This window comes from Phymastichus coffea, unplaced genomic scaffold (genome assembly GCF_024137745.1).
Source record: "Phymastichus coffea isolate CEN01 unplaced genomic scaffold, Cenicafe_Pcof_1.1 PCOF00035, whole genome shotgun sequence".
NCBI classification, from domain to species: Eukaryota; Metazoa; Arthropoda; class Insecta; order Hymenoptera; family Eulophidae; genus Phymastichus; species Phymastichus coffea.
The window spans coordinates 2,159,730-2,184,907 of record NW_026706846.1 but is presented as its reverse complement, the minus strand read 5'-3'; the positions used below and the strand labels follow the sequence as shown (position 1 = coordinate 2,184,907).

The window sequence follows — 25,178 nt, the reverse complement described above, 5'->3', positions numbered from 1 at the left end:
CAAGAATACTTGTATGAATTGAGCCATGAACAATGCCAAACTATCCACGAAACGAGAATTTTTAAGTATGACAATTTTCATACAATTGCCGATTTAAAAATAAACGCCAAAACAACCAAGGGCATAGTTTTCGCTGGCGATGCAGGAAGCTGCAGCGGCGTTGCCTACGCAGACAGGTTCGGATCATGGAATAAGGTACTTGTTCAAGGCACAATTAAAATCACATTAATACAAGCCTATGCGAAAATTTGTCTGAGTAATGACAAATTACATTTAAGCTCAGGAACGACGTGTAAATTTTCAGACACAACTTGCGTAGACTCTGACGGGGGTTATACATTTTGGGACATTTTACCTCAGGAAGAATGTTTTACTAACACTTATGATATTTTATATAAAGGTCCAGTAACAAAATATTTTAACATACACAATAACGATATAATATACATGGTAAACACTAGCGACGCGACCTTTGCTTTAACAGCCAAAGATAAAATATTGAAATGCTACAGAGAGTTCATAAGAACAGAACACCCAAAACTCTTTATCGTGGAAGAAAACAATAACTTCATCAAATACAAATTTGATAAAGATACTGTTACTAGCAAAAGCAAGGTCAACATAGATTTATTCACATACGTAAATTCTAAATTTGTATATGTCGAAAAGCATTTGGGCAGACAGCTGAACGACCTTTACAGAAAAATCATTACAGATAGGTGCGAAGTAGAGAGGAAAACAATACAAAACTTCCTATCCCTTGCAACCCTTTCCTCTGACGAATTCGCATACAGCATCATGAAGAAACCTGGATATATTGCCAGGATCGCAGGAGAAGCAGTTCATGTCATAAAATGCACCCCTACTGTAGTGAAGGCACAGCACCTTAGCGAATGCTGCAACGAATTACCAGTAATTTCAGGTAATGAAACCTGGTTTCTTACTCCAAAAACACATATTCCCAAAAGAAGAGATGCAACGAACTGCAACTCCATAATACCTACATACTACAAAGTAAACAACAAATGGATAAAACTAACGCCCAAACCAGTGGAAACAATACCACCACAAACACTCAAACCTAACACAAACATAAAATGGAAATTTGAATCCATAGATTCATTATTAACTAGCGGCATATACTCACAACAAGAATTGGACCAATTACAACAACAAATAATGTTCCCCATGGAAAAAGCATCTCTGTTAAATATTAAAGCTAAAGAAATATCAGGAGAAGGAATAACAAAGGACATTTTTACAGAAAATACACTTACGAAATTGGCTGAAAGCACGTGGAATCACATATTCAACAAACTAATCACGCGTGGATCAATCTCGTCAGTAATCATAATGATATTAATATTACTGCAAATAATAAAATTGACGATTGACACCATCATCAGAGGATATACGCTGCACATGGTTTATGGCTGGTTTATGAACCTACTATGGGCCTTCTTCAGCTCAATAACCCACCTGCTAATGATACTAGGACGACAAAACCATGACAGTATGACAAAAAATAACAAATAAAACGCAGAAATTCAACTGGACACAGTACACACAAACCTGAACGACACAGACGTCAAGATACAAATTTTCCCTGATACCCACTGTCCTATTCCTCAACAAAGCTTACCTCTCGAATCATCACTAGTCAAATACAAACATGACCTATTTTCAACAAAAGTCTAATTAATTGTCGTGTTGTTCAGTACCCCAAATGCTTTACGTCATGGCCACATTTTAAGCAGGGAGGGAAGCGAGATATTCGCTTTAGGAATCTAAATTAAAAACAAATTTCTTATCTAAAAAACAAAATGAAAAAAAAGATTTATTTTTACAAAATTACAATTATGTTTACAAATATAATTACACTTATATACAATTACAATTATATCGATGGTCTACACTTGGACATATGATTACATTGTAAAACTCACTAAAAACCTCCACACATACTCGACGAAAACCATTACAATACACTAACAAATCATAAAAAAATAATTCACGAAGATTCCAAGTATCTTCATCTGGACCGTACTCCCCCAAGAAGAAGGCCGTCTGCGTCACTCGATCGCAATGCCTCAGAGTACGCACTAATTTCCATCTCTGAAACTAACGAGCAAACAGGAAACAAATTAATCAGATATATCAATATACCAATATACAAATATACATTGTAAAACACTTACATCTATTCTCACATATTTTCGGGTCCCGGATTTAGGCGCGACTGGTAAAGGCAAGCCCTCCCGTCTGGCTTTCTTTACCGCACGGGAATGCTGCCAATCCACAAACAGGACAAAGAAAAATATATAATGATAATAATAACAACGAATAAGAAAAAAATAGAAACTAAGTAACAAGAACCACAATCAATTTGTAAAATACTTATGCAGACCATCAAATGACGCTTCCTTGGAAATCCAAACATTGTAAATTACAAGTCAAAATTGAACTGTACAAAGTCGAGCAACCACGCTCCTTATATACTAATTAAAGTGCACACATCGCAAAATTTCTGTAAAACCGCTAGTAGCTTTGAATTTCAGAAGTATTTTTTTTTTTGCAAACATTGCAATATCTTAGGCCCTGGGGTGTTACGTCTTACGACGCATCCTTTTTGTAACAAATGCACATTCGTGAAATTCAAAGCTGCTAGTCTACTCGCATGTCAGCTGACGAAACGCGAGGTGAATGACACTCCGGAATAAAGTGTTACGGCTTATGACGCATCCCTTTTTGTAACAAATGCACATTCATGAAATTAAAAGCTGATAAACTACTCACACGTCAGCAAAAAGCTGACGAAACACAAGGTAAATGACACTCCTAAATAAAGTCACCAAACGCAAAAATTTATATTCAGCAAAAACAAAATGTCACACCATATCGCAATACTGACCTGAAAAGAGCTATAAAAGATATAAAAAGGAATGAACAAATTACTCAGGCAGTTGATCAGTAGTCCGTCAGTCAGTCAATAAGTACCTGTAAGACTCAACTCCGTACACACCGGTCCAACAATTGGTGATTACTTTACTTAATAAACTCGTGACTGTTACAAAGTAATATCGTGCAAGTAATTATTCAACGACCTACTCAAAACAATTCAACAAGCAGTTAGAGCCTGTTACATTTATACAATTCAACAAGCAGTTAGTGCCTGCTACATTTATAAAATTCTACAAGCAGTTAGAACCTGCTGCATTTCGGTCAACCATTAAAAACTACGATTATCAAGGTAGTGCAATTATCAGACATACATTTCCACATACATTTATTATAAGTGAGACATATCCAACCACTAGTCAACATATTAGAACGTCTTATTCATTAGCTATTCGTAGTTGATGCACGAGACGTAACAGCTCAGTAGTCTGTTCTGTGGCTCCATACTTTTGGAACATACTGTATGACGCTACTTAGATTGGATATGTCAGTATGCTAATAATGCAGAGAACATGCTGATCGCCTACGCTGACAACATGGCAGTAGTGATAACGATACGAAGCACTGAACTGGCACAAACTTTGCCGAACTGCGCGGTAATGCAAATCAATAAATGAATAGCCAGACATGGACTGAGCTTGGCTCTGTCTAAGACAGAACTCATCCTTCTAACAGAAAGCAGGATAAACACTCTTATCCCCATGTCAGTCGAAGAGACACAGACTAGAAGATCGGTAAAGTATCTGGGGGTGATTCTGAACACGAAGCTGATACTGGCCACGTACCAGATACAACCAAAATAGCAAAAGAGAGGATTTCCGCACTTAGCCACCTGATAGCAAACATATTCAGACTAATAAGATAATGTAAGAGAAAAGTGCTGATGTCTACGACCCACTCGATCATGCTATACTGGGTGGAGGTGTGGGCCGATGCGCTGTAGTAAGTCGGAAAATACAGCAAACGACTGATGGACGTACATAGACAGGGTGCTTTGAGGATTGCTTGCACCTATAGTTCGGTCTCGGCTGAGACTGTTCTGGTGGTGGAGGGTGTGATTCTGATAGACATGTTTGCAATAGAACGGAAGCGCATATACGAACGAAGCCCAAACCTAACGAGGACACAAGCTGTGGAAGATGAAAGAAATAAGACAATGACGAACTGGAATGAACGATGGAGGATGAGCATGACTGACATGAACGAGCAGTATGATCAACGACCCGAAACCGTGGATGAAAAGCACACTTAATGAAGTGAATTTTTTCTTGACCCAGTTTAGAAATCAGATCGAAAAACTGACTGAGCTTGTGTCTGAGTGCCATTGGAAAAAATGATTGATTTCCGATGAATATCAAATATCATCGTACTATCATTAATAAGAAAAATTATATTAGAGAGTTCAATAATATATGTAATATGCTAATCCATTAACAAGCCGAGGCGAAAAGTAGGTAATATGCCGATTATACTATATTATTTTAGCTAGTTGATAACCTCATTTGGAGATAATGAGGTGCTTTTTCAACTGTTAAACTAAGTAAGCTAAATATTTGCATATATTGTCAATGTATTTTGTTTGTTGATTTTCTTTCTATTTTAATTATGTGGTTTATGCTCTTCCAAAGTTTTCACCGAAACAAGGCGATTGCTAGCTTTTTTATCTGGAGTAAATCGTTCATAAATTATTTATCAAGACACGGACTTAGTGCTCACGTATATGCTCTAACTAACCATAATAATCCGGGACATCGCGCAGTCTCGAATATCGTCAGGAATAAACGCATTCTTGACGAATAATGAACGCGTACTTTTAGAGTAATTCACACAATTGAAGGTCGTGCAACAGAAAGAGGACGAAACAAAAATCCGCCCTACAAGTATTGTACAAACGAATAAATTATCAACTTATTCAAAACTTAATTTCAAAAATATGGTTACGAAAAGATGCAATTGCACATCCTTTTTCCAGATAAACTGTTTTGATAATTTTTATAGTTTATGAATTATTTGAATAAAAAGCAAATTTCGAGCGATCAAATTTTTTCAAACATTTTCACATCGACTTGCTATAACTTTCGCAAATGACGAAATTTTTTTTTGAAACTTTAGTAATAAACTTTAATAATAAATGATATATTACGCGTCTGTTAAGTCCACGTATGACCTTTAATAATAAATACAAACAAAATGACGATTTTATTTAATTGTACCAAAATGTCCGTTATGCTGTCCAGAAAGTTTGTTGAAAAAAACAGCTCATTATCTGTTATTGTTTAGCCATGGCAATTTTTTTACGAACGCGCAACGCGTACATAGTACATCCGCCGCACGACTGACCGCTCGAAGGCAACTGAGTCATTACAAAGAAATATGTTTGGAAATGCGTATGTTTCGATAAGTTATGTTTTATAATATTTAATTATTGCTTATTATTTTAATTCTTTGTTAACGAATAAATCATTCAAGTATTTACGAGGGTGTTCCGATAAGCACACAGCCTCACCGCCCGATGGCGCCACTCTCGCAAGAGAAATATACTACTACGTAGTACAACTTTGTCGTTAGTTACTGTCAAAATTTCAGCCGAATCGGACTCATAGTTCTGTTGTGACCGCGTGTAGAAGCGGGTGTGTTAGAAAAATGGAAAAAGAGCAGTATCGGTCGGTGATACGATTTTTATTTTTGGAAGAGAAATCGCGCAGCGAAATCAAAAAACGCTTGGATGCTGTGTACGGTGACTCTTTAACCTTCGATGGCGACCGTCAAAAATTGGCTTAACGAGTTTCAACTTGGTCGCACGTCGGTTTTTGATGAGTCATGCCAGGTGCTTCGAAAACGGCTACCACGGAGGATAACGTGACAAAAATTCACAATCTTGTATTGGCAGATAGACGATTGAAGGAGCGCGAGATAGCTGAGATCGTAAGTATTTCAAAAGACCGCGTAGGTCATATTCTGCAAGAAATTTTGGGCACGAGATAGCTGTCGGCGCGATGGGTGCTGCGTTTGTTTACTTCGGACAACAAGCGCAACCGTAGGACAACTTCAGAGCAGTGTCTGATGCTGTTCAAGCGCAATCCGTAGAAGTTTCTGCATCGTTTCGTGACCGTCGACAAAATATGGATCCACTGATATACACCAGAAATCAAGAAAAAGTCGAAACAGTGGACTTTATCCGGCGAAAGTACTCCGAAGAAGGCGAAGACTGCCTCATCGGTCGGAAAGGTGATAGCCACTGTTTTCTGGGATTCATAAGGTGTGATCTACATTGACTACCTGGAGACGGAAAAACGGTCACAGGGCCGTACTATGCCAAATTATTGGGCCGATTCGACGTTGAATTGGAGAAAAAACGGCCCCATTTAGCGAAGAATAAAGTGCTCTTCCACCATGACACCATGCATATTCTCCAGATTTGGCTCCGTGCGACTTCTTTTTGTTTCCAAACTTGAAAAAGTCGCTCGCCGGGCAAAAATTTTAGTCGAATGAGGAGGTAATCGTCGCCAGGGATGCCTACTTTTCAGACCTCGAGGAAACGTATTTTTCAGATGGGTTAAAGAAGTTGGAGCATCGCTGGGCCAGGTGTAACGAACTAAAATAAGATTATGCTGAAAAATAAAACGCCACTTTTCTAAAATTTTCATTTTTCTTTTGTAGGCTAAGTACTTATCGGACCACCCTCGTATATTCTTATAAGAGATCTTTATTTTATAAAATATATAACACTTTATAATTTTGTTATCATTTAGAATAATAACATCAAATATTAAATTAATAATTATAGCAAATGTTTTAATATTTGCAATCAAAGTAGTACATATTCATAGTTTAACGTGTGTAACGGCGAGTAATTTTTTTTACTTTCTCCTCTTTTTTCCCTCGAATTATTCCAAATTGAAATTAAGAAATGAGAACATTTGTCTTTTAAGAAAACGAGGTTAAGTATTCTTGCTTGAAAAATATTTCTCAGTTTTCAAACAAAAATCGCAAGCTAGAGTGTAAGAAAAATAGTCAGAAACCTTTATAAAAAAATCCTTCCATAAGATAAGCGTTGGCCGCCGCTAACCGGCATACTTTATATCTCTCGCTCCCCAGCCTTCCTGCCGGTCCTGAAAGCAATAAAACGCAATCTATATCCTGTTTACCAAAATTTTTCCTCAAAACTTTTTCTTTTGCTTGTGACATAAAGAACATGAAACTATTTTTGTTGGAAAGCATATTTCAAGACAATTGTAAAAACTAATAGTACAATATTAAAATTGGCTAAATTACCCTTTTCAACTTATAGTAACTATATTACTTTAAACTCTGTCCTGTATTTTCTCGTTAAATAAATAGAAAGAATCAAATAGTTTAAGCTAAACATCTAAACTTGGAAAGTAACTGCATTTAACTATTATAAGACCTTTTTATACTTGTAATGTGGTACATTACAAGGCCTTTCCTGAGCGTTGCATTATTTGCAACACCTCAGGAAAGCCATTCCCGTCCCTTGCCGCCCCGTAACCAGTTGCATAAAATGTAAATAAACGCGCACTAAAACAAACAATTAACCCTTTACATGCCCGAATACCACAACCGGAGATATTGACGAAATAAGCGACGAACGCGATTCGACGGACACTCAAAAGAGAAAAAAAGGAGCGCACCACGAAATAAGAGAGCGCACGCACACACTCACTCACGACCACGTGTTACCGACCGGCGAAAGAAAAACGGAAAACTTCACTGGGAAATGCAGCGGAAATGCATGTTGATGACACATGCAGATCCGTTAAACTCCCAGGCACCAACACCAATACTCACAGAACACTGACACCCCTGGGGCGAGCAGAAAATCGCCGATGAAGTGGCAGCCGGCAATCAGCTGGGTCGGGCTGTCGAATACCATCGACGACAGCTTGAGCGCCACACACAATCACAACGGTGACCACACACAAACACCCGGGAACACGTCACTTAATCGACACGGGAGCGCCCCAGGAGGCGCTCCAACGACCGTTACGGGAACACGAGGTATACACACGAGAGACCGAGCGGCCATTTTGAAGCGCCGAGATGAACTGAGCATGAGCGATCGAGATCCACTGAGAGCGAGCGAGACAGACTGAGAGCGAGCGAGTGAGACAGAGCGAGCGAAATAGACTAAACAAAAGCGAGCGAGACAGATTATATGAAATGATGAATAGAATTATATGTAAATGCAAAGATGGGGGCGCTACAATTGAAACGACATACATTATATATGTATTCACAACGAATTAAAATTAAAATTATAATTAGAAAATGAACGTGAAAGAAATACCGAATTATAAAAATTCGCATGCGACCGACACACCCCCTATTATAATAGCGAGCGACAAATACCGCGTTAAATTTAATCAATAAATTAACCGACAGAATTCGAACCTCTGACGAAATTCGCTGGTAACGTCACGACCAATAAGCGAATTAGAATAAAATTTGATTTCCGTCCGCATAGAAAAATAGATAAGAGTAGTGGTAGATCTTAACCATCAATTAATGATAGCTATCTTAGTGGGGGTTGAGAAGGGTAAATAACGATGAAAGTAGGAGAGTTAAGGAGGGCGCTGTATTCTTCTAATTTACATACGGACCAATGATAAAATATTCGGAGGGCGCTACCGATATCCGAATTAGCATACCGACCAATAATAACATTTCTTCTCGGAAAGAGGAGAAGAAAACCGATCTTTGACCGCGAAAAGCCGATTCTCGTCCATTTTGCCGCTGTTCTTCTAGCCAGAAGGGTGCTTGCGCCAGATACTCTCGTCATGCAGGATTAATTGCGTTAGACACCTTCTTTTCACGCTAATTTCGTTCGACGAATCTCAGCAAGGAAAACCGTAAGTAGGCAAAGTGCCACTCATTAGTATTAATCGCGGAGTGCGGGAGTGGATTTTTCAGTGCAGTAGATCGTCGCGACGCGTGGATCCGTCGATGCCGGTGCCTATTGAATCGTGCTGACCTTTCCGCCATTTCGTAGAATCAAACGTGAGTATTAGGATCATACGGATTAAAAGCAGTGATTAATTTATTCGCACTGAGCTTTCGCTAATATAGTAGTTATTGCGAATGTAGAATTAGACGAATAAAATCATTGATCCTATTAATCGCTGTGACCTGTCCGCCATTTAGCAGAATCAAACGTGAGTGTTCGGATCAGACAAAGAAAACTCGTGATTTAAGATATTCGCGCTGACCTTTCGCCAAATTAATAATCTATTGCGAATATTGAAAGTAGACGAATTAAGACTCGTGATTTACTTATTCGCGCTGACCTTTTGCCCGTATAGTAATTTATTGCGAATATTGGAAGTAGACGAATTAAAACTCGTGATTTAATTATTTACGCTGACCATTCCACCATTTTTGTCCATCAAAGACCAACCGGAAAAATATTAGTATTTCGATTATTTCGTGTCCTTGCTATTTCATAATTATACAGAGTCATACTGACTCTAATCAATCCGACCACTTGCTTATGATTTAATAAATAAGTCAATAAAAGTGATTAATTGTTCTTTATATAAAATTTACTTTTGTTACCCTGCCTCATTTGCATGCTGATGATTTTCAGCCGCGAGCGGTTATAATCGGACAACGCTGATTCGCTATATTTTCGGACCCCACGAAGGTAACATACGCGCGAATTCAAACGAGCTTTCGACCTGAAATAAGAAGTTATCATCTGAGCTGCCGGCATATGATAAGCGAGGAGACAAATAGGAAACGACTTGTTGGTGGACACCGAGGCCTGGAGAAGAAGAGATCGCGAGTACTCACCTGTTTGCCCATCCGGCGCAGTCGCCGTGAAAGTAAGACGGAATACGCGATCCCGTGAGGCCCTATCCCCGACGATCGCTCTAGTCAAACGGCGGTCTGGCGATCTAAATAATCGGGGATAAGGAGTCAACCAGGCCTTGTGGCGGAAGAGCTTCGGTAGCGCGGTTAAGGCCCCCGAAATCCCCCACCACATACTTAAAACCTCAATATATAGACATATAAATGTATGCCTTTTTATATATTTTCCTGTATAATGTATATTCTTAAGTAAAATAGTTATATTAAAATAATGTTCAAATATCAATTGAAATGACATAGTTTAGACAAATTAAGTCTCTTTCACCATGTAATACTTCTTAATTATAAAAGAATCGATATAAACTACCTATTTGCTATATAAAGAATATTTCTTTGAATTATATTAACATATTACATAATAATTATAAATTAAAATAAGCTTTGCATAGATAAATAATGTAAAAGCTTTGCGCATCTTGTTATTATTAAAGACATAACGAAATATAAGAAAACGATGCTCGAGGAGCCATCTCTCGCGAGGAACAGACCCAAGTTTACGAAGTTAGGCCCGGCCTCCCCGGAAAATTCATGCTCTCCTACCAATTAGGATTCTAATTTTGGACAAGAAAACCGAAAGACTAATCCGGAAAATCGGAACTGACTTCATAGTCTCCTGCAGCATAATGTTCCGCCAGTCACCTTCCAAGGGTTTAAAAGACCGTGCACGTGCCTGGAAGAGACGCTAGGGAGCTCACTTTGAAGCTCAACTACCAACTGTCAACAGCCCTCAGCCGCCAAGAATCTAAGAAGAGAGACAGGAGAAAGAGGACCCTGCCAATTTTTCAAAGGATCGATAAAGAGAAAAAATTAAAAATAGAAAATAAGCGCGCAATACTTATAAAAACTTTTAAAAAATCGAACCAGTGAAAAGGAAAAAAAATAAAAAGTTGGTAACTGTGTTTAAATAATTTCTAGTTCTCTTCTAAACGCTCTTTTTAAATTAGACATTCACGAATAATATCTATTTACTCCATCTTGATTAACACAGGTTTGAGCTTGGTGAAGTAAAAAGTAACGACATCTAGTCATATATTTTGGATGCTCGCTGCTTGAAAATCATTACTCTATACTTCCTATGCGACATTGATTACAAGTTTTAAAAGGAGCTTAAGTGCGTTTAACTTGTAGAAAAAGGAACCTCAGAAACAACCTCGCCAGTCGTCCTGAGAACTATAGAAAATACGAGAGATCTAAACACAGATCTTTCTGTTTCCTAGACTCTAGTGGAGATTTAAGCACAGGTCTGTGATTCACTACTAAACGTCACATTCGTAAATATATTATTAAACTTTTTTTTTCACTCTTTTTTGCCGCTTTTTGCATATACAGATTTTTCCATCTCAACTTTCGTCTTAATTACACAGGCCGACAGAATTTGACAAAAATATTTTACCAAGAACCCGAGTATAGTTTTCCGAAGGTTTTTTGCGCGCTGAATCCGAATCCGAGGTCAGAATTACTCTGGTGGCTCCGGTTTTCGAGATATCCTAACCTTAAAATGCAAAAAACGCGATTTTTGCCTATATTTGAGGTTATGTAGCAAAGAAAAGAAATTTTTTTTCAAAAAACTGTATACATCAAATTAAAGTATGAGTTTTCTTCTTTCAAATGCCGTTGAGTATGCTCGGATATCTTTTTTTTTCACGAAGTTACACAAATTTGAAAATTTCAAATTTTATGAATTTAAAAAGCACCACACCATTCAGCCCAAGCTATCTAACAAGTAACCATATTAAAGAGCCACTCACCAATTTAAACCAAACTTGGAAATATGACAAAACACTAAAAAATATTGTGAGCATCGTGCTTCTATTTACAAAATGCTCTCTTACGGGTAGAAACCATCCCTGCCAACCCCTAAACAGGCTCACCCATATAACCCTGGGTAGAGCAAGTTTAATTAACTGCTTTTCGATAAAAAAAACTCATTTTCCAATCACAGGTATGCGTACTAATCTCGACCTAGATAAGCCTCATCCCCAAATACCTGCTGAACCCTTTAAAACCACCCCTACCAACTCCTAAGCAGGCACACCCACATGACCCTGGGTAAAGCAAGATTAATCAACTGCTTTTCGGTAAAAAAAACTCATTCTCGGGGGTTTTGGAAACCCTTCAAGTTACTATTTGAAATCAATATTTCGCTCGAAAAATAGTAACTTGAAGGGTTTCCAAAACCTCCGAGAATGAGTTTTTTTTACCGAAAAGCAGTTGATTAATCTTGCTTTACCCAGGGTCATGTGGGTGTGCCTGCTTAGGAGTTGGTAGGGGTGGTTTTAAAGGGTTCAGCAGGTATTTGGGGATGAGGCTTATCTAGGTCGAGATTAGTACGCATACCTGTGATTGGAAAATGAGTTTTTTTTATCGAAAAGCAGTTAATTAAACTTGCTCTACCCAGGGTTATATGGGTGAGCCTGTTTAGGGGTTGGCAGGGGTGGTTTCTACCCGTAAGAGAGCATTTTGTAAATAGAAGCACGATGCTCACAATATTTTTTAGTGTTTTGTCATATTTCCAAGTTTGGTTTAAATTGGTGAGTGGCTCTTTAATATGGTTACTTGTTAGATAGCTTGGGCTGAATGGTGTGGTGCTTTTTAAATTCATAAAATTTGAAATTTTCAAATTTGTGTAACTTCGTGAAAAAAAAAGATATCCGAGCATACTCAACGGCATTTGAAAGAAGAAAACTCATACTTTAATTTGATGTATACAGTTTTTTGAAAAAAAATTTCTTTTCTTTGCTACATAACCTCAAATATAGGCAAAAATCGCGTTTTTTGCATTTTAAGGTTAGGATATCTCGAAAACCGGAGCCACCAGAGTAATTCTGACCTCGGATTCGGATTCAGCGCGCAAAAAACCTTCGGAAAACTATACTCGGGTTCTTGGTAAAATTTTTTGTCGGCCTGTGTTATTCAAAGTCAAATCTTTTTATTAGTACATAAAAATTTAGTAACTTGACTATACAGTCAAAAATGGAACCTTAATGTCAAAATAGATAGGGTACAGATAACTACACACTATTTTGCAATGTACGCATGCGACCTACGACGACGCTAGGTAGCAGCTTCAATCAGAGAACCGACTGGAACCTATTGCTATAGCCGCAAAATTGGCTCAACTCGACCCATATATTTTTTTTACGTAAGATATTTATAAATAATTTTAAACCAGTTTGAAATTAGCACCTACATACAACAGAATTGGTAGCACAGGTGGGGCATGAGTAGCACATGACACACGCACATCGTATGACTAAAAAGTAATCCTACCCAAGTGCCACTCACCAATTTCAACTAAACTTGGCATATTGTTAGAACACTAAAAAATATTGAACCCGTGTTTTTTTATTTTGGCGAAGTCCATTTTTTAAGGGTAGAAATCACCCCTACCAATCCCTAAGCAGGCTAATCTACCTAAATCTGGATAAAGCGAGTTTAATCAACTACTTTTCTAAACGTAACATACTGTCTTGATTCCCTTATGATTTTTTCAATGATAAATTTTGTAATGATAGAAAGAAAGGAAATAGTGATAGATGGAAAATCACTTAATTTTAATTATATTCAGCAACGTTTCGTCAGCACATTTGCTATTCCCAATAATTGCAACATCTTCAAAAAATGTTCATCGGTGTTCAGAAAACATAACATTATGTCTATCCCTTTATTACAAAAACCATTACAAGAGTTTATCCGTTTAGGAAAAGACAAATCTGATTTATTAGACAACACTGGTTGTCTACAGTTTTAACTGCAAACAATGTTCAGCGGTTTATATAGATGAAAGTAAACGTTCCTTAAGAATATCCGAAATTTTACACATTGGCTTACATAAAAACACGTTGAATAGAAAAGAGGATATACAATATCTTAGTCACATCTATAAGCCTTTATTAAGATCGATGAGGATGGGATAATAGATGAAGAGTATATATATGGTGCAACGATTGCCGAAAATCGTTATGCCTCGCGCGAACCGTCACGCGTAGCTAAGCGTAATAGCCGTGATCGGCTTAGGTTAGAGAGAGAGAGAGAGAGAGAGAGGGCGCGTTAGGGGCAACGACCGGGAGGGGAGAGCTAGCGAGTCTGTATAGCAGTGTTCGTCAGACTTCCTACATCGTGTCCTTCATCAACGTTTTTCATAGCAAATTACAGAGGCTATTTTAAAGATATTCTGTGCCGAGTGTGTGAGTGAGTGTGAGCCTTGCACCTCGTGCGTAGCAACAGAGACTGTGGCAACAACAGATTCGCAGCAGCATCCACCGCGCAACTCAACAACAGCAACAAAAGCCGGTTGCAGAGGCATCTCGTTGCTCGCGTAAATGGATACGGTTGGCCACCGTATCCTCATCAGATCTGTGGTAAGTGCGCTGCACTTTAGTCCGCGACGTACGCGAAATTAACTCTCTCTCTCCCCGTTCGATCTATTTTGTAGATACGGCGTGCGTTCAGACTCTCGGCAAATCATCCCTTGTATAGGATTTACCTCGTCCAATAAAGTGATTAACTAATAAGAGACGATCTTATTATTTCGTCTCACCTTGTCCGGTGTCGGTGTTTATGCTTACATTTTGATTCGAACGCGCCGATAATCCAACAAAGGTCGCGAATACTATAGAAAGAGCTGTTCGTCAATCAAGTTGTCTGCAGCGGCCGACGGAGCGCTGGTAAGCAAGTGCACCAGCGCCTCTAGCGGATAGTTCGAGCATCAAAGCTGGATTGCTGCGAGGACTCGGCGCATGCGCACACCGACGTAAGGTGAGTCAGTGTGCTCGAAGCATACAGTTAACAGAGCACTGGTTGGCCGTAGCGGTAATTATTATTGCCTGGGATTTGCGACTAAACGGTAGCTTGTTACAATGGGTTGAAATACTTGATTTCTCACTTTATTGTAACTTGATTGTACTACGATCTATTCGGTTTAGCCTATAATAATTTGACTACGAGAGAAATCAGGTATACACATATACATATAATTATATACTATTAAAATTACTTGTACAAACTCTATTGTTAATAATTTGTTGTTTTTCTATTAATAAAGCCTGAAGAGGTCAGCAAATGTGCTGACGAAACGTTGCTGAATATAATTAAGATTAAGTGATTTTCCATCTATATCACTATTTCCCTTGTTTCCATCATTACAAAATTTATCATTCAAATACTTTTCTATAAGAAAATTAAGATCTCAACTACAGACAGGCTAACCCTTTTGAATCCTGATATACCACGGTGCGTCTAGTTAAAATTAAATGAAAAATGACTTTACCTCAAATGTTATTGCTGATACTGTATGCTGGCTCTATATGGGCATGTTTTATAAAGCGATCAAAATCATAGAGATGGCGCTTTTTTTATCAATCGATTTTTGACAATTTTTTCATTTTACTTATTGATAATCAGAATAACACGACGTAATAAGTTAGGTTGACAGTTATAATTCATTTATAAACTGTAACAAATCTTTTATTATTAACTCAACGATTGCAGAACTATACATTCAAAATAACTTTGATATAATTACATAATTATGAAATGAAATCAAACTCGTGAAAATATTTTATCACAAGTGCAAAGTACTGTAAACTAGTCTGACTCTTGTGATGTTTGTATCACTTATAAATAATAATTCGTACTCTCTTATCTAGTTGCGTTAATGAGTAAGAATTCGTTTCTAGTAAAATTACTCTAATTGTCAATAAAATAAATTGATAAATCAAATATACGCGAATATGAATAAGGTTTCAAGGAAAGTCAGACTATGCCCTAGTTTCTTATGGTACGAATTATCCCATAAGCAGAGCTAAAGTCTTCCTTGTAGAGGATATAATTCGGCCCAAGTTTCTTACAGCGCGAGATGTTCTATAAGTTGAGCTCGAATTATAGGAAAGGAAAAGTCTTGCTCAGTTAATCACAATGAGAGAAAGAACTTAGATATTAGCCAAGTTTATTCAATCTGATGCGCTCACTTTGCAAGGCTAGAAGTGAATCCCAGCCTGTGCAATAGTGGGCGTATTTATACACAGATTTTCCCGCCTATTTTCACAGGAGAGTTCTCTTCGAGAAGTTTTCGAATCTTCGAGAAACATTCGCGAATTTTGTGAAATGAATTTTCTTAATTTACAAGTAAATAGACATCAATACCAAACTTTCAACACATGTGAACTTTACAGAGTTAGTTATTGTTTGATTTAGTGTAATTTACAATTATCACAAATAGTATCGTTCTATATACAACTTATTGTTTAAATAATTTAATAATTATTTATTTATTAATAACGGTTATTATTAAGCTGTTATTAATGAAACCAATTCTTACTCATGTTCTTTAGTTATTCATTTTAAATATGGACTATTTACATTTTTCTAATAATTCATATTTATAGTGTAATAAATAAATTAACTCTGCATATTGAAATTCATTATTTTTTAATAATTAAACGCAATTCGTATTACTATATTCTAAATCTACGTACTAAAATCTATATAAGAAATGCTTTGTTATATCAAATTTACATCTAATTAACATATTTTTCTCAAATAACAAAAATCATTATATCTATATCTATTACTTTGTGACGTCACGCTCCTTATTTGGTTATGAAATTAGACTCTTGTACTAAGACAATCCAATAATCGGTGAGGTGGCGCCGTTTAAGGTGTTAATTTGTGTAAACAGATAGATGCGTTTGACGGGTTGCGGTGATTCGGTGACATAATAAACTAGCTCATAGATAGGACCGTTACATAGCCCCCTCTTGAAACTGAATGATCTATAAGAAAGAAGTCTCATGATTCAGTTCTCTATGAGCTTTCTATTATTGTTTTATTTTAATATTTATATTGACGGAAACGGAAAAAGTTCCTTAGATCGGATAAATCCGTTTAAGTTGATTATATTCCTCCTTGTCTCAAAATCATTAGCACACTTACTCCAACATTTATATATATTGTAAATTTGTTTAGAAAGAAGATAAATCTTATAGTGGCTAAAATTGGTATGGATTTATAGGTAATGTCTTTTTTGTATAATATTTCGTGTGCTTACATAAATCGCAACGATTTATTGTTACACCTACTTTTTTACGAAGTTTGTAAATATAAAAATATTCCTGTAACATCTTTGTAATTTTTCTTTTTCCAATATGATCATACAAGGGTGGTCCGATAAGTACTTAGCCTACAAAAGAAAAATGAAAATTTTGGAAAAGTGGCGTTTTATTTTTCAACATAGTCTCCTTTTAGTTCGATACACTTGGCCCAGCGATGCTCCAACTTCTTTAACCCGTCTGAAAAATACGTTTCCTCGAGGTCTGAAAAGTAGGCTTCCGTGGCAGCGATTACCTCCTCATTCGACTTAAATTTCTGCCCGGCGAGTGACTTTTTCAAGTTTGGAAACAAAAAGAAGTCGCACGAGGCTAAATCTAGAGAATACGATGGATGGGGCAGCAGTTCGTAGCCTAATTCGACCAACGAATAACGGCGACGGCGGAGGTGTGAGCCAGTGCGTTGTCATGGTGGAAGAGCACTTTTTTCTTCGTCAAATGGGGCCGTTTTTTCTGCAATTCGACGTCGAATCGTCCCAATAATTCGGCATAGTACAGCCCTGTAACCGTTTTGCCCCTCTCCAGGTAGTCGATGTAGATCACACCTTGTGAATACCAGAAAACGGTGGCCATTACCTTTCCGGCCGATGGGGCAGTCTTCGCCTTCTTCGGAGCACTTTCGTCGGGTAAAGTACACTGTTTCGACTGTTTCTTGGTCTCTGGTGTATACCAGTGGATCCATGTTTCGCCGACTGTCATGAAACGACGCAGAAACTCCTTAGAATTGCGCTTCAACAGCGTCAAACATTGCTCTGAAGTTGTCTCACGGTTGCGCTTGTTATCCGGAGTGAGCAAACGCGGCACCCATCGCGCCGACAACTTTCTCATGCCCAAAATTTCATACAGGACATGACTCACGCGGTCTTTTGAGATGCCTACGATCTTAGCTATCTCGCGCACCTTCAATCGTCTATCTGCCAATACAAGATCGTGAATTTTTGTCACGTTATCCTCCGTGGTAGCCGTTTGCGAAGCACCTGGACGTGGCTCTTCAAAAATCGACGTGCGACCACGTTAAAACTCGTTAAACCAATTTTTGGCGGTCGCCATCGAAGGAGAAGAGTCACCGTACACAGCATCCAAGTGCTATTTGATTTCGCTGTGTGATTTCCCTTCCAAAAACAAGAATCGAATCACCGACCGATACTGCTCTTTCCATTTTTCAAGAATCAACGGACACACTTGCTTTCACACGCTCTCAAAAATAAACTACAACTCCGATCCGGCTAAAATCTTGACATTAACCATCGAGAACGTTGTACTACGTGATAGAATATTTCTTTTGCGAGAGTGGCGCCATCGGGCGGTGAGGCTAAGTACTTATCGGACCACCCTCGTAGGTTTCATGTATTTCTTGGATCAATTCCGGAATTATTATTTCCGGCAATAATAATTTGTTGTTAACTTTATCTTTTTTATATACTAAATTATTGTTAACTATGTATCTATGATCAAAATTTTCTTTATTTCTTAGATTTGTATATACTTATCTTTTTGTTGTAATAAATCCAGATTCTTGAAATGTTTCATCAAATCTCGAGAAGGATTTTTCATCAACATAGCTATTTGAATTTCATCGGTGTAGTCATTGCTGCAGTCCGTTATATGTCTTGATAGAAAATCAGCGGCTTTATTCGTATTACCTGGTAAATACTCGTACGTAATGTTGTAGTCTTTAAGTAACAAGCACCACCTCACTAATCTCGCATTCGAAAATTTACAAGTAGTTAAGAATTTCAACGCTTGATCTATACGTATAATTATTTCTTTCGCACCTCTTAGATACGTTTCTAATTTCAAACATGACCAAGCTACAGCTAAAAGTTCTTTTTCAGTTGTAAAATAATTTAATTCTGTTCCTTTTAGAGTTCTAGATATAAGTGTTATAACTTCTTCATCACCTTCATTATTTAATTGTGACAAAGCACCGGCTATAGTATGATAACTAGCATCAGTAGTTAATATGTAAGGTTTATTGGGATCAGGAAATTTTAAAGTAATAGTATCTATAAATATTTTTTTCACATTATTAAAAGCTGTTTCATGCTCAGGTAACCATTGATAGCCTTTGCTTTGTTGCAATAAATTCATTAAAGGTCTACATATTTCAGCATAATTTTTTGCAAATTTTATATAAAAATTAACAAATCCAAGAAAGCTTTGCAAACTTTACGAATTTTTTGGAGCTTTACAATTTTGAATTATTTCTAATTTACTTTTTTGAGTTTTTATACCGTATGGAGTAATAATATGTCCTAAAAATTCAATTTCTTCTTGAACTAATTTAGACTTTGAAAATTTCAATGTATAATTATCTCTATGACAACATGTAAATAATGTTCGTAAATGATGTACGAGGTGTGTTCAAAAAGTAACGAGAATTTTTAAATTTCGCGGGTTTGGAGAGTCCGCTTGTATAAAATTTTTTTTTATTATGTTGGTACACATGCCCCTGAAGTACGATAAAATTTTCAGCAATATTCATTGCTTACTTTTTAAGTGGCAGCCGCTAACGTTAGACGTGTTTTTCGAGCTCGGCGATTTTCGTTTGTGAAAAAAAATGGATCAAAGAATTTGTATTAAATTTTGCGTAAAAAATGAAATAAAGTGTAGTAAAGTTTGTCAAATGTTAACAAAGGCATATAGTGAGTCTGCTATGAGTAAAGCAAGGATTTATGAGTGGTATAAGCGTTTCCAAGATGGCCATGAAAACGTTGAAGATGACGAACGACCCGGACGCCCAAGCACATCAACAACCGATGAAAACGTGAAAAAAGTGAAAGAAATGGTTATGAACGATCGCCGAATCACAATCAGAGAAGTCGCTGATGATGTTGGCATATCAGTTGGCTCATGCCATCAAATTTTTTCGAATGTTTTGGGTATGAAACGTGTGGCAGCAAAATTCGTTCCAAAATTGTTGAATTTCGAACAAAAACAGCGGCGAATGGAAGTTGCTCAGGAGTCGCTAAATGAAGTCAATAACGATACAGAACTACTAAAACGTGTTATAACAGGTGACGAAACATGGGTTTACGGATATGATGTCGAAACTAAGGCTCAATCGTCCCAGTGGAGGCATTCTGGATCGCCAAGACCGAAAAAGGCTCGACAAGTGCGGTCGAATGTGAAGGTTATGCTCACTGTGTTCTTCGATTTTAATGGCATAGTGCATTATGAATTCTTGCCACAAGGTCAAACAATCAATAAGCAGTACTACCTACAAGTTCAACGTCGTTTGCGTGAAGCAATCCGAAAAAAACGCCCGGATTTGTGGCAAAACAATTCATGGCTTTTGCACCACGATAATGCGCCTGCTCACACTTCATTGCTTGTTCGTGAATTTTTGGCCAAAAACGAAACTGTAACGATGCCTCAGCCTCCATATTCGCCAGATATGGCTCCATGTGACTTTTTTCTATTTCCAAAAATAAAGAGAACATTAAAAGGCCGTCGTTTTACAAGCATAGATGACATTAAAAGCGAATCGCTGAAAGAGCTAAAAGCTATTACAAAGATCGAGTTTCAAAAGTGTTTCGAGGATTGGAAAAAGCGTTGGCATAAGTGTATTGTATCCGAAGGGGACTACTTTGAAGGCGACAACATTAATGTAGATGAATAAATAAATATTTTTTTCATAAAACGAAAATTCTCGTTATTTTTTGAACACACCTCGTATATGTTCATTGAATGTTTGAGAAATGCATAGTATATCTTCCACAAACGATATAATAAATTGTTTTAAATCGTCAATTGACAAATTTAAAGCTCTTACTAATGCTGCTGTACTAGTACATGTACCGAAAGGCACTACATTAAATTCGTAGGTATTACCTTCGATAATAAATGCTGTATATTTTTTACTTTCTTCTTCGAGAGGAATTTGTCAAAAACTACTTTGACTACGAGAGAAATCAGGTATACACATATTCATATAATTATATACCATTAAAATTACTTGTACAAACTCTATTGTTAATAATTTGTTGGTTATCTATTAATAAAACCTGAAGAGGTCAGCAAATGTGCTGACGAAACGTTGCTGAATATAATTAAAATTAAGTGATTTTCCATCTATCACTATTTCCCTTCTTTCCATCATTACAAAATTTATCATTCAACTACTTTTGTATAAGAAAATTAAGATCTCAACTACAGACATAATAAACTAGCTCATAGATAGGACCGTTACACTCTCAAAAATTTATCGAAGTAATTAGCATTATTTTTGGATACTTTATAATTATTAAAAGTTGCCTTGAAATTGTAATGAACAGCTTCTATTGCCTGTTTAGAATAGTATCCAAGACCTAAAATAATAATAGTGATAGTCACGAGATAATAAAAATAAAATAATAATATCAATGGCAATAATAATATAAATATACCTTGCTGACTTCATTCGCAAAATTCTTTAATATTTTTTCAAAAATAATGTGAATCTTTGGCGTTATTGATATTTCTAATTCTAAAAACCTTGACTAGAAACTTTCTAGAATTTCTTTAAATTTGAGATCTAATTTAAAAGAAAAGCACCTATTAACAACTTTTTTAATTTCTCAATACTTCAACATATTTATAGACGCCTAAGCACTTGATTGAATCTAAAATATTAATTGAATTTAATAGGTCATAACAGTCATTTCCCACAAAAGCATAGTTTCCATAAGTACAAGCAGTACAAGCTCTAGATACATTACATCTATTAACCCATGCTAAAGCAACACTTTCTAATTCTGCTGATATTTTGTTAAAAATTATATTCACTGTTCCTAATAAAAGATGTAATTGAGGAGGTGGTACGAAACATAGAATTTTCGTATTTACAAATGGCAGCAGTGGCGAATTCACAAAGCTTTTGACGTTTTTAGCATTTTTTCTTGAACAGTTTTTAGATGACAACCATTCTTTGTAATTTTTTTCACACTAAATTACGGTTTTTGAATCGCCGACATTAAGCAAAGTAGTTGAACATGCGTTGCAATAGGGGCATGAATAAGTGGATGCACTTAACATTAAGCCACAGACCATATTAACAATTTTCAAGTCAGCTGCAAATGTAGTACCATCTCGTATTGATGTAATTCTCTTGAACATCAGGAGCTATACAAATATTAGAGTTTTTTAACACCATTCTCAGAAAAGTTTTTATTATAGCTTTTTTCTTCTTGAATTCTTGTACATCTTGAACGCTTGACACATTTATTAATACGAGAGACATGCAAAATTTTAAATATTCACAGCCTCCATCAATACCAAATTTTATGTGTACTTCATTAGAACCACGTCGTTTGATCACAATATCTATTAAACCTTATAAGTTTTTGCAAATCACGGCTTTCCCTGCTGAATCAGTTTTGACATTCTGCTTTTCTTTCACAAAATTAGATTGTGTACTTAAAAAAATTCATCAAATAAATGGATTTTTTCCTTAATTTAAAAAAAAAATCTTTTTCAATTTTTATCAAGCCATTACTCTCTGAACCAATTGCAGCTGTCATTCCTTATAATTTTCTCTAAAGCGTCTGACAAACATATCACTGTAGTGAGTTCAGCTAGTTTCATTTAAGATCCTGCATGATTACGTACTTTTAAAATGATTTAAAATGATGAAAAATTACTGAATTTTTAAAAAATCGATATAGAGTTATTAAAAGAAAGCGTCACATTTAAAATCTCGACAATAAGACATAAGACAATAAGATATGTCCATACAGGTCCAAGATACAGGATCAGCAATAAAATTTAAGGTACAATCATTTTTTATTTAATTTTAATTAGACATACCGTGTAGTATAATTGATCATATGGTTTTGATTTGATTACTCTACATCACTACGGTAACCACTATTTGAGTCGCTTTTCCCGCAATCCAGCAGACGGCATAGACACATTGCGGAGTCGCCATATGAAATATAAATGTTTATTTAAACGGAGTAAACTAGGCTCAACTCCCGTTAAAACTTATGTTTTTTTTTACAAGTATGAAGTGAAAATAATTATTTATTTGAATGTGTTTTTTATATTATTACGTTATTTATTTGTAGTTAGTGAAAGGCTTTAAATTTTACAAAAGTTATACCTAATAAACTACAAAGAATTTAAAATATATAATATGTTACCATATATAGACCATGTTACCTGATTGGAATTGCGTACTTGAAATTGATTTTATAGTTATCAATCAATAATGTTTTCAATTATTATAATTTAAAAATATTGATCTCTTTCTTTCCAGTATTTAGGACAAACTCCTGATATAATCTCACAATTGCAAGTTGGATCACATCCATTTTTTGAAATTTTGATGAATGCTAAAAAGCCTATGGTAATCCTCGGAGCAGAACAACTTTCTCGCAAAGACGGCGCGAGAATCCTTGCAGAGACTCAATGCTTATGTAGAGTATTAAAAAATGATACTGAAGTAAGTCAAAATATTCATGTTATGTTGCTTATATGTAGGAAATATGTATTTGTTTATATAAATATTAAGCTAGGTATTCAATATCACTTTTATTCAAGAGCTAAAATTTTAAGTATTATTTTTAGACTTTCAAAGCTCTATCGAAAGGAACACTCTTATACATTAATATTATTATTTCCTGATTCTATCGAGACCTATCATAATAAATTAATGTAGTAATAGCTATAGTATAATAGTTTGGAGTATAATAATCAGTTTATATTTTGTGACGGTAAACGTCGAATTAGCGCTAATAATCTAACCTAATTGCTGCCTGCGGGGGCAGCACCTACCGGGGAGACGAAAAATGAAACGAAGGAATTCGGCGCGCGAGCAGACGGAACGCGCGCGATTGAAAATGAACCAGTGAGGGTTTGACCATCATTACGCTCGCCCGCAATCTTAACGCTAACTACCGCTACAAGAACCGCAGGGGCGAATTCCAAGAGCAGAACGTCCGTACCAGGCTGATTCCGAGTGGCCGCTGTTGCCGAGGTGCCGTGCAGCTGCCACGAGTACACACTGGAGCCGGCGGAAAAGCGCTGTGTCCTGTGACTTTGGAAGTGTGTGAGAGGTTTCGCCATCGAGGGCGAAACCACGTGCGGGCGAGTTCGTGATCCGCGACAAAAACTGTAACAGATCGTTTTCTCGCAGTGCGACTCGTTATCGTCCACTTCGTACGTCTGCAATATAAAGGTAAGCTGGCCAGCTTAATTTCACGGTCGCGATACGATTGCTGCTCGGTTAATCATCCGTCCGAAACGTGCATGTAATATCTCTACGAATAAAGAGCAGCGAGCGTCCCGACACTGCATGTTGTTGTCGAGCGAGCGCCGATGTAAACATAAACACGCGGGCCGATCTAATGTAGCATCTGATAGACAATAACAGGTTCTGTTCGTGATATTAACAAGTGCTCTCAGCGTGTTTATTCCGTAATGACTCCACTCCTTGTAGATTCGTAGGTTTATTGGTTGACTGACAACCGTTTCCTCTTGCTCTCCGACTTTCTTATTTGACATAGGTGTTAGCGAGCGCGTTTACGCGATCACCGTAATAAAAATAATTAAATGGTAAGCAACCCCGTTACAATTTATGTCATTTATAAATCAACCCGTTTCGGCCGTGAATACCACTCACGGTACTTCGTTGTTTAAGAACTTATGCAAAAATTCGTCCCAAAAACAATTGGAAGACAATCACCATTACAATTGGGTTGATGGAGAAAAGCAGTATCCAGACGATGTAACTAGTAAAAACTTATTATCTGAGAAGGATAAAAAAATTATTTTATCTAGCACGCCAACTGAACTATTTGAGTATTTCTTTTCTGATGATTTGAAGAAATTCATCATAGAATGTACCGAATCTAATGGTTATCAACTTACTCGCGATCGATTTGATGTGTTTCTAGGTATTTCGTTATTTTCTTCTTATAATACGAGGCATTCTCAAAGAGACTATTGGTCTACTAATCCTCTCTTACGCCCTGATCCGGTTGTATTTGCAATGGGAAGAACTGAGTTTGAGGAAAGAAAATCTAACTTGAAGTATTCTAAGCCAGAAGACGAAGATAAGGAGGATAGGATCTGGAGAATTCGGAAAATAGTTGGTATTTTCAATAAAAACATCAAAAGATTCAATTTTTCTCGACTGCAGTGTCCATAGATGAAATGATGGCTAAATACTAAGGTAGATGCGTTCTCAAACAGTTCATCAAAGGGAAACCGATACGATTCGGTATCAAATTATGGGCTTTATGT

General features: G+C 36.7%; 1 protein-coding gene across 3 annotated transcripts in view; it reads left to right on the top strand.

The window, feature by feature from the left end:
- Window positions 1-25,178, top strand: part of LOC131663397 (NADH-ubiquinone oxidoreductase 75 kDa subunit, mitochondrial) — a 779,163-nt gene that overhangs the window by 401,645 nt on the left and 352,340 nt on the right. For all 3 annotated transcript variants that reach the window (XM_058933788.1, XM_058933789.1, XM_058933787.1), the window contains one exon: window positions 23,191-23,376. In XM_058933788.1, coding sequence (XP_058789771.1) covers window positions 23,191-23,376 — 186 coding nt within the window. The remainder of the gene's footprint in view (window positions 1-23,190; window positions 23,377-25,178) is intronic.